Genomic DNA, 12348 nt, shown 5'->3' with positions numbered 1-12348 from the left:
TATGTGGGTGGGTTGGACCATTCTTTCGTTTGTCTTCTTGCGCTACCTCGCTAACGCGGAAGACAGAGACTAAGTATCATATATATATATATATATATATATATATATATATATATATATATATATATATATATATATATATACTTAAACCCAAAACTGAACCATAAAGTAAACACTATGTCTCATGGTAAATTAGATAAATACAGGACCCTGAAAAATACCTGAAAATATTAGGGTTAGATGTACGTCCTTAAACACTTGCGCACAAAGGTGTTAGACTAGGCTAGATGACTTCCTCCAACATTTGCACGCAAAAACTAAGACAAAAGAAGAGTTTACTATGAATACTGATAGAGAATGAATACATCATGTGACGTTCATATGTATAAAACAAAAATCGTTCAATAGGTACACAAACAGACCGAAACATGGAATATTAAGTTTGGAACTCTCACAAACACATAACGTCCTTGGAGAAAAAAAATACAGGAGAAATATACGTTGATTTATGCAAACACAAACCATTTGTCACGCTGGCTGTACAACGTAAACCCAGCTGACACAACACAAATCTATACATCCCTCACTGAAGGAAATGCTGTCCCACTCCCAAGCTAATAATGGATGACGTTTTCCACTAATAATAATTCTAATAAATGATTATTAACTACTTATATCGCAACACAAATGAAAATTCGGACTTTGAACCTTGACTAAAAAGTGAGTAATTGCTTTTGTGTATAACAAAGCTCATCTAATTTGAACCTAAACTTGAACTGATAATCCAATCCCTCTAATAGACCATTGACTTGCCAGGCTTTGAGCTTACGGGCAACTTGTAGGCCAAATGGTCAAACTGGATCATGCTGGATTGCCTGTAATCCCCAGCTTCACTGTCTGACCTTTCACTTGTTTATACATTTGCTCCAGAGGCGTCCACAAATATTTTCGACGGCGATCCTGCTTGTGAGGGTGTTAATACAACGGAATCCGTATTATGATGAGTTTACATGTCGCGTCGTGTGAGTGGATAGGGGAAGAATGTTGCGCTGAGAAATAAGTGAGGTTTGTGAGAAACCTTATGATGGTGTGAGGAAGACAAAGGTCGGATGATGAGAAAGCCAACAGTAAGATGGTATGTGTAAGGCCACAGCAGGGTGGAGCCACAGTAGGATGGTATGTGTGAGGAAGACAACAACAGGATAATGTGTGGAAAGCCACAGCAAGGCTGCGTGAGGAAGACAACCTAAAATGGTGAGGGGAAAACAACGGCAGGTTTCTGTGAGAAAGACGATAGAAGGATGGTGTGAGGAAGATAAGGGGAGGCTGGTCTGAGACAGACAACGATAGGGTGGTGTGAGGAAGAAAATGAAGGATGGTGTGGAGACGACCAGAGGTTGGCATGAGGACATCACATCAAGATCCTAATTACCTGAATGATAGTAACACCGAGAATCAGAATCAAGAACGATGAAATATTCTGGTAATTAAGAGGTATCGAAAATAAACATCACCGTGAGATAAAATATTAGAATGACTAACGGATATCAAAAAATTCTCCAGCGAACTTTAGACAACGCATGGTACACCCCCCAGCAGCGCCACCTTCGGGTACTTACTGCAGCGTCCTCTGTATCTGACTGGGATATCGCGGTGGATCCTGCAGGCCTCGGCCCTCAGGTGGCACTCGTTGTCGTACGAGATGCCGTCAGAGCCACAGACGGGGTCCAAGTGGGCGGGACACTGAGGACACTCACAAACCGGTCGTCCCTGCCGCTCCACACACACGCCCCCGTGGCCACACACATGACCAGCACAGGGGCCTTCCTCTCCTGAAGATGGAACACTCTAAGGTTTAAGGTCGTGTTATGCTAAAACGACTACTATGGAAAGAAAGGGAACTTAAATGACAAAGATATTTAAGATAACATAAAAAGAGATTCTTTTTTTACTTAAAACTTTCAATCATTTAGCAACTTATGAAGACAAAAAATACGTAAATGAAATAAATGGCATTCAACGAAACGGTATTATGACGACCACAACCATCATCATCATCATCACAACTACTACCACCGTCATCATCATCATAATCATTATTACTACCATTATCACCACTGCCGTCATCATCATCATTTCCCATCAACCTATCAGTCCAGCCTCTACCTCACTACACGTCAACAGCGACTCACCACAGACACCGACGTAGCTGACGAAGATGTCCACCTGCTTGAGGCAGACGGCCCGCTGCAGCTCACACAGGTTGTCGTACGTGTGTCCGTCGGTGCCGCAGACGGGGCGCACCACGAGCTCGCACGCTGGCGGACACTCGCACCGCGCGATCCCCAGCTGGTCGATGTTGCACTCCTCCCCTGGCAGGCACGACAGCCCGTCGCAGGGGTTCAGACCTGCGGCAGTAGAAGTACTGTGATGAAGGTTGAGACACGGGGAAAAATAAGAGCCACATTTAAGAAGACACAATGTTATATACAGACCATACAGACACCATGGTCTATGATGGTGTTGTGGCTTTAACACTATTGAAGATGCGGTCCCTTTACAAGCAGTGAAGATAAAGAGAATATCTTTTGATGGCTTAGTACAAGTGGCTGAGTTCAATTATAAATAACATTGCTGTGGAGTCTCAAAGTGTGAGGCTAAGAGTTCCTGCGAGGATGGAGTCGAAGCTTCGATGTCCATCATATGCCTCGTTGAAACTCGAACCAGGTTTTGCGAGATACTTTCATCAGTATAGGAGGAGAGGGATATACCAGAGAAGCACCATTCTGATACCGTCCAACGGGCCATATTTTTGCTATAATTGTAATAACATCATTTAAGGAATGATTAGATCCTTCGCGGTGATTACTGGTAATATCTAGATGAATCCCTCCGTAACAAGCGATCGCAATAATTACACACCAGTGTTTTCTGAGCGAGTTACGGCTTTATATCAAGATGCATGAAGAGTACACCCTATAAACACTGATCTCTTAATATCCTATGATCATGATATATTTGGCGGCCGGGTCGTATGTATCAAACAATGGCACTGTTTAAGATAACTGTTGCCTAATTTTAATGGATCCATCAGTCCTCTATAATACCCTGTGGCAAATACTTAGCAGACGAATCCTTCACTTTCATGAACCCAAGTATCTACAGTTTGAGAGCCCAACGTGCCCAGCTGCTCCTCAAGCGTTCTTGAAGGCTATAGTTAAGCTTATAGTTGTCATCCCCGAGGGTGACTGATGGGGCGCCCCGCACTGGACAACTCAGGTCACATACATCACAGGTTCACTGACTTGTATGAAGCTGGGTTGAGACATTCGGGGAGGAAGCTGAAGCATAAATTGAAAATGTTTTCTACAACAAACCTCAAACTTCCACTGATCCACATACTTCCTTGCCAGAGAGAAACAAAAAAGAGAAATAAATCGTTAGAAATCTCCAGACCCAAGATAATCACGTTCAGAAACTGGCTAACTATTAATTTTTTTCACTATTAATGAGGCAATCTTATCACGGCAGCGTCTCTTCAGCGACGCCCGATAAAACACTCGTTAGTTTCGATCGCAACCACTTCCCACTCCAGTGCCATCACTTGTGCTTCTGAATCAGTACGAGAATAAAAATCAGTGAAATAAACAGAAAGGAATACATGGCAATGTAAAACTGAGACGATGTAATAGCAAGCTGTGGCGATGAATAGGCAAACTATGGCCATAAATGAGGAAGCTGTGACAATATATGGGCAAGCTGTGGCAATATACGGGCAAGCTGTGGAAATGAAGGGGCAAGCTGTGGCAATATATGGGCAAGCAATGCTAATGTAGGGGCAAGGTATAGCAGTAAATGGGATTGCTGTGGCAATAAATGGGTGCTGTTTTGATAACTGCTTCCTTCCCTACACGTCGAAGCTTTGGAACTCTCTTCCTTCTCATGTCTTTCCCAGTAACTACGACTTGGCATATTTCAAAAGAGGTTTTTCACTTCCTCCAAAATTCGTAAACACTATTCCTTGTCTTTTCTTTTTCCGTTTCATAATTCTCTCTATATTTGAATTAAGGCCAGGCCTTGATGTGGACTTTGGTCCGTGACTGAACCATTCAACATCTTATACATATATTTTCTATTATCATATTGCTTTGTCGCTGTCTCCCGCGTTTGCGAGGTAGCGCAAGGAAACAGACGAAAGAAATGGCCCAACCCACCCCCACACATGTATATACATACACGTCCACACACGCAAATATACATACCTATACATCTCAATGTACTCATATATATACACACACAGACACATACACATGCACACAATTCACACTGCCTTTATTCATTCCCATCGCCACCTCGCCACACATGGAATAACATCCCCCTCCCCCCTCATGTGTGCGAGGTACCGCTAGGAAAAGACAACAAAGGCCCCATTCGTTCACACTCAGTCTCTAGCTGTCATACAGTAATGTCCGAAACCACAGCTCCCTTTCCACGTTCACACTCAGTCTCTAGCTGTCATGCAGTAATGCCCGAAACCACAGCTCCCTTTCCACATCCAGGCCCAACACAACTTTCCATGGTTTCCCCAGACGCTTCACATGCCCTGATTCAATCCACTGACAGCACGTCGACCCCGGTATACCACATCGATCCAATTCACTCTATTCCTTTCACGTCTTTCACCCTCCTGCATGTTCAGGCCCCAACCACTCAAAATCTTTTTCACTCCATCTTTCCACCTCCAATTTGGTCTCCCACTTCTTCTCGTTCCCTCCACCTCCGACACATATATCCTTTTGGTCAATCTTTCCTTACTCATTCTCTCCATGTGCCCAAACCATTTCAAAACACCCTCTTCTGCTCTCTCAACGACACTCTTTTCATTTCCACACACCTCTCTTACCCTTACATTACTTACTCGATCAAACCACCTCACACCACATATTGTCCTCAAACATCTTTCCAGCACATCCACCCTCCTGCGCACAACTCTATCCATAGCCCACGCCTCGCAACCATACAACATAGTTGGAACCACTATTCCTTCAAACATACCCATTTTTGCTTTCCGAGATAATGTTCTCGACTTCCACACAGTCTTCAAGGCTCCCAGGATTTTCGCCCCCTCCCCCACCCTATGATTCACTTCCGCTTCCATGGTTCCATCCGCTGCCAGATCCACTCCCAGATATCTAAAACACTTTACTTCCTCCAGTTTTTCTCCATTCAAATTTACCTCCCAAGTGACTTGACCCTCAACCCTACTGTACCTAATAACCTTGCTCTTACTCACATTTACTCTTAACTTTCTTCTTTCACACACTTTACCAAAACTCAGTCACCAGCTGCTGCAGTTTCTCACATGAATCAGCCACCAGCGATGTATCATCAGCGAACAACAACTGACTCACTTCCCAAGCTCTCTCATCCCTAACAGACTTCATACTTGCCCCTCTTTCCAAAACTCATATATATATATATATATATATATATATATATATATATATATATATATATATATATATATATATATGTGTGTGTGTGTGTGTGTGTGTGTGTCTGGATATGCAAGTATATGTGGCAAGAGTTAAAAAAACAAAATGTACGTGTTCGTAAAGTTGCTTTCATGTGCCTTTTCGAAGTATCTGATGGTTATCTACATAGCAAAGGCAGGAGATACACTCACCCTCACGACGAACAAGACACTGGTTCACATGAATGCGTCCACAGCATCTTTACAGCAACGTCATCATACGCTGTGGGTCGTGGGGAACTGTTAATTATGACGGGGTTCAAAACAGCAGTCGTTGGTGGCTGTATATAGCACGGTATACACAGAACTTCGCCAGATGACCGCAACAAAACACGCTACATTTCGCCATGACGCCACAACTCGCCCTGGGCCACCATTAAACATATGACCGAAGGAAAACTCTCGTTCTGGCGCAAGTTTGTTCAGTGGCCGAGAAAATTATTGAATGAAATGTTTGACTTGTGTCTTTTACTCCACAGACGCAATGATTTATCTAAATGTTGGCATAAAGCTTAGTAGAACGGAATGGTCGTACAGCAGTCGAGTCGTGTGAGTGGCGTAACCTTAACCACAAATGCTGCCAGCATTCACAGACTCCCCTCGTTACTACAGTAATGCTCGACCTTACAGTCCTTTATAACACTGGAAAATAAAAACCGTACGCTAGTATTTACTGACCAGCTTTAACAGCGCGTAGTCCACTACTATTACTACTGCTACTACTACTACCACTACTACACACACACACACACACACACACACACACACACACACAGTCTACTACTATTACTAGACACACACACACACACACACACACACACACACACACACACACAGTCTACTACTATTACTACACACACACACACACACACACACACACACACAGTCTACTACTATTACTACACACACACACACACAGTCTACTACTATTACTACACACACACACACACACACACACACACACACACACACACACACACACACACAGTCTACTACTATTACTACACACACGCACACACACACACACACACACACACACACACACACACACACACACACACACAGTCTACTACTATTACTACACACACACAGACACACACACAGACACACACACACACACACACACACACACACACACACACAAACACACACACACATAGTCCACTGCTATTACTGCAGCTACTACTACTACTATTACACACACACACACACACACACACACACACACACAAACAAACAAGCTGCACAAGCAACACCTGCAAAGATGCGAGACGTAGACAAGCGAGGTAACAAGCATCAACAGGGTCAATAAAGACGTAGACAGGCGAGGTAACAAAGAGTTACAGTAACAGGGTCAATAAAGACGTAGACAGGCGAGGTAACAAAGAGTTACAGTAACAGGGTCAATAAAGACGTAGACAGGCGAGGTAACAAAGAGTTACAGTAACAGGGTCAATAAAGACAGTGTATATGTACTCACCCACGTCACAGTAACAGGGTCAATAAAGACAATGTATATGTACTCACCCACGTCACAGTAACAGGGTCAATAAAGACGGTGTATATGTACTCACCCACGTCACAGGCCCCACGGTAGATAATGGCCAGCTGCTTCCTCGCCTTGCAAGCCTCCACCTTCATCACACACTCGTTCCTGCCGGACCACAGGTCGAATCAGGTCACATAAGAGATGTCAAAACACGTTATGATCATGACAAGTACAAACAGGCTGCAAGTGTGACACTGTGAGACACAGAGGGTAAGAAATGGTTGAACTAACTCACAACACTGGTGGATAACAGCCGTGCCTGGCATGTCACGTGGGAATATTTAGAAAAAAAAGTTCAGCAGATCGCAGTATGTAGCGACATGCCATCAAGATTATGGACAGCACAGTCACATTAATATGGTTTAATCACAGTTCATAAGGTCACAGGGATACAAGGTCGAGAGGACATGTAGATGAGGTCAGAAGGGCGAGCGGTGAAATGTCACAGGTCACTCAACACACCCAGGTAGCATCCCTCACTACCACGCAACACTAAGAGGTCACAGGTCACTCAACACACCCAGGTAGCATCCCTCACTACCACGCAACACTAAGAGGTCACAGGTCACTCCACACACCCGGGTAGCATCCCTCACTACCATACAACACAAAGAGGTCACAGGTCACTCAACACACCCAGGTAGCATCCTTCACTACCATGCAATACCAAGAGGTCACATGTCACTCAACACACCCAGGTAGCATCCCTCACTACCATGCAACACTAAGAGGTCACAGGTCACTCAACACACCCGGGTAGCATCCCTCACTGCCATGCAACACTAAGAGGTCACAGGTCACTCAACATACCCAGGCAGCATCCCTCACTACCATGCAACACTAAGAGGTCACAGGTCACTCAACACACCCAGGTAGCATCCCTCACTACCATGCAACACTAAGAAGTCACAGGTCACTCAACACACCCAGGTAGCATCACTCACTACCATACAACACAAAGAGGTCACAGGTCACTCAACACACCCAGGTAGCATCCTTCACTACCATGCAATACCAAGAGGTCGCAGGTCACTCAACACACCTTACTTAGCATACCTCACTACCATGAAACAAAATGAGGTCACAGGTCACCCAACACACCTAGGTCGTAACCCTCACTACCATGCAACACTAAGAGGTCACAGGCCACTCAACACACCTAAGAAACATCCCTCACCACAATATAACAACGACACCACCTAACACTACGGTACGTAACACGTAACACCTATAATAAACCTAAAGCAACACATCTAATCATTACATGGCAGCAACACAAATCTACCCAGTAACATTACCACCGGACATGGAACACCTTATCAGCACCATTCAACACAACCCCTTTAACATGACACAATACAACCACTTAACATTATGTAACACCACTATATGGACTATACAATACCATCACTACTTACAATCAAGTCCTCTACTTAACACTACACGTGAACCCAAGAGATAAAACAAATGTATCATACAACATTGGACATCATGACTAAACCCTTCACATCCCCATCATTTGGCACAATGATGATGTGCCACATATGCCTACCAAACGCCGCGCCACCTGACCTCAGCGTATACCATAAAGTCACACTTGGCAATATCCCTTCTTATCAAGGCCTGGCCATGAGTTACCACCATGCAATACCTGTCCCTCCTCACTCTCCAGCACCGTCTCACAGCGTCTGGACCACCGCTACATAACATGACACTGTTGAACCACCTGAAGTATGTCCATGTTCCACTTTGATCGTTTCATCAGCACCACTTGATAGTAAAGGAACACCACCACCCCTCAACACCACTTGATATTAAACATCACCACGTAACACCGAAACCTATCTCTGAGAAAGAGCACGACTCAGTGCTTACAGTACGACGGCACAATCCTAGAATACGACAGTACGATCTTAGAGTACGACCGTACGATCCTGAAGCACGACGGTACGATCCTAGAGCACGACGGTACGATCCTGGAGCACGACGGTACGATCCTGGAGCACGACCGTACGATCCTGGAGCACGACGGTACGATCCTGGAGCACGACGGTACGATCCTAGAGCACGACGGTACGATCCTGGAGCACGACGGTACGATCCTGGAGCACGACCGTACGATCCTGGAGCACGACGGTACGATCCTGGAGCACGACGGTACGATCCTGGAGCACGACGGTACGATCGTGGAGCACGACGGTACGATCCTGGAGCACGACGGTACGATCCTGGAGCACAACGGTACGATCGTGGAGCACGACGGTACGATCCTGGAGCACGACGGTACGATCCTGAAGCACGACGGTACGATCCTAGAGCACGACGGTACGATCCTGGAGCACGACGGTACGATCCTGGAGCACGACGGTACGATCCTGGAGCACGACCGTACGATCCTGGAGCACGACGGTACGATCCTGGAGCACGACGGTACGATCCTGGAGCACGACGGTACGATCCCGGAGCACAACGGTACGATCCTGGAGCACGACGGTACGATCCTGGAGCACAACGGTACGATCGTGGAGCACGACGGTACGATCGTGGAGCACGACGGTACGATCCTGGAGCACAACGGTACGATCCTGGAGCACGACGGTACGATCCTGGAGCACGACGGTACGATCCTGGAGCACGACGGTACGATCCTGGAGCACAACGGTAGGATCCTGGAGCACGACGGTACGATCCTGGAGCACGACTGTACGATCCTGGAGTACAACGGTACGATCCTGGAGCACGACGGGACGATCCTGGAGCACGACGGTACGATCCTAGAGCACGACGGTACGATCCTAGAGCACGACGGTACGATCCTAGAGTAAGACGGTACGATCCTGGAGCACGACGGTACGATCCTGGAGCATAACGGTACGATCCTGGAGCACGACGGTACGATCCTAGAGCACGACGGTACGATCCTAGACCACGACGGTATGATCCTAGAGTAAGACGGTACGGTCCCTCAATAAAAATGTACGTCCCTAAGTTAAATGGTCATGCTATCATATCTAAGGGTTGTATTCTCGTGCTCAAAGGTCGTATTCTCGTGCTCAGGGGTCATATCCTTGTACTCAAGGGTCGTATCCTCGTGCTCAAGGGTCAAATTCTCGTGTTCAATGGTCATATTCTCGTGCTCAAGGGTCATATCCCATGTTCAAAGGTCATATTTTCGTGCTCAAGGGTCATATCCTCGTGTTCAAGGGTCATATCTCCGTGTTCAAGGGTCATATCCTCGTGCTCAAGGGTCGTATCCTCGTGTTCAAGGTTCATATCCTCGTGATCAAGGGTCATATCCTCGTGCTCAAGGGTCGTATCCTCGTGTTCAAGGGTCATATCCTCGTGATCAAGGGTCATATCCTCGTGATCAAGGGTCATATCCTCGTGTTCAAGGGTCATATCCTCGTGCTCAAGGGTCGTATCCTCGTGTTCAAGGGTCATATCCTCGTGCTGAAGGGTCATATCCTCGTGTTCAAGGGTCATATCCTCGTGTTCAAGGGTCATATCCTCGTGATCAAGGGTCATATCCTCGTGCTCAAGGGTCATATCCTCGTGTTCAAGGGTCATATCCTCGTGATCAAGGGTCATATCCTCGTGTTCAAGAGTCATATCCTCGTGCTGAAGGGTCATATCCTCGTGTTCAAGGGTCATATCCTCGTGATCAAGGGTCATATCCTCGTGTTCAAGGGTCATATCCTCGTGCTCAAGGGTCGTATCCTCGTATTCAAGGGTCATATCCTCGTGTTCAAGAGTCATATCCTAGTGCTGAAGGGTCATATCCTCGTGTTCAAGGGTCATATCCTCGTGATCAAGGGTCATATCCTCGTGCTGAAGGGTCATATCCTCGTGTTCAAGGGTCATATCCTCGTGATCAAGGGTCATATCCTCGTGATCAAGGGTCATACCCTCGTGCTCAAGGGTCGTATCCTCGTATTCAAGGGTCATATCCTCGTGTTCAAGGTCATATCCTCGTGCTGAAGGGTCATATCCTCGTGATCAAGGGTCATATTCTCGTGATCAAGGGTCATATCCTCGTGCTCAAGGGTCGTATCCTCGTATTCAAGGGTCATATCCTCGTGTTCAAGGGTCATATCCTCGTGCTGAAGGGTCATATCCTCGTGATCAAGGGTCATATCCTCGTGATCAAGGGTCATATCCTCGTGCTCAAGGGTCGTATCCTCGTATTCAAGGGTCATATCCTCGTGTTCAAGGGTCATATCCTCGTGCTGAAGGGTCATATCCTCGTGTTCAAGGGTCATATTCTCGTGCTCAAGAGTCGTATCCTCGTGATCAAGGGTCATATCCTCGTGCTCAAGGGTCATATCCTCGTGCTGAAGGGTCATATCCTCGTGTTCAAGGGTCATATTCTCGTGCTCAAGAGTCGTATCCTCGTGATCAAGGGTCATATCCTCGTGCTCAAGGGTCATATCCTCGTGCTCAAGGGTCATATCCTCGTGCTCAAGGGTCATATCCTCGTGCTGAAGAGTCATATCCTCGTGCTCAAGGGTCATATCCTCGTGCTCAAGGGTCATATCCTCGTGCTCAAGGGTCATATTCTCGTGCTCAAGGGTCATATCCTCGTTCTCAAGGGTCATATCCTCGTGCTCAAGGGTCATATCCTCGTGCTCAAGGGTCATATTCTCGTGCTCAAGAGTCGTATCCTCGTGTTCAAGGGTCATATTCTCGTGCTCGAGTCGTATCCTCGTGTTCAAAGGTCATATCCTTGTGCTCAAGGGTCATATCCTCGTGTTTAAGAGTCGTATTCTCGTGCTCAAGGGGTCAAACAGTCCACAGTATCGTTCCTAGGCCACACCTGTACATTACGCACCACCGACGAAAACACACATTTCCTATCTCATCTCCACTTAACACTTTGCATCACAGGTACTTTACACTTCACCACCTAACGCCGTGCCTCATCTCTAACCCCAACATCATGCATCACCGCTACTTAACGCTGCAACACCACCACTTAAAACCTACTTATAACAATCAAATACTTACGTATAAGTTTTCCCGTCAGAGGCACAGATGGGGTCGAACTCCTTCGCACAGACGTCGTTGCAACGACAGACGGGTCGTCGCTCCCGGTCCAACTGGCAACTTTGTCGTTCTGGGCACGACACGTCCTCACACGGGTCTGGAAGGTCGTATGGCAATACATCAGGTGTTGTGTGGTAACATGTCAAGAGGTGATTCTTTCTCTAGGTCATACAACACTGCTAGTAGCTGGTGGTAGTATGGTAAAGGGGTGTGGGTACACGGG

At 46.3% G+C, this 12348-nt stretch overlaps 1 protein-coding gene across 1 annotated transcript in view; it reads right to left on the bottom strand.

Moving 5' to 3' along the window:
- The window catches only part of LOC139766704 (agrin-like), an 889459-nt gene that overhangs the window by 147500 nt on the left and 729611 nt on the right, over positions 1-12348 (bottom strand). Inside the window, 4 exon segments of the mRNA XM_071695624.1 lie at positions 1620-1832; positions 2193-2408; positions 7108-7187; positions 12087-12222. Coding sequence (XP_071551725.1) covers positions 1620-1832; positions 2193-2408; positions 7108-7187; positions 12087-12222 — 645 coding nt within the window.

The sequence above is a fragment of the Panulirus ornatus genome, chromosome 58, assembly GCF_036320965.1.
Source record: "Panulirus ornatus isolate Po-2019 chromosome 58, ASM3632096v1, whole genome shotgun sequence".
Taxonomy (NCBI): Eukaryota; Metazoa; Arthropoda; class Malacostraca; order Decapoda; family Palinuridae; genus Panulirus; species Panulirus ornatus.
Note: the sequence above shows the minus strand (reverse complement) of the source record. Positions and strands in the feature narration are given on the sequence as shown.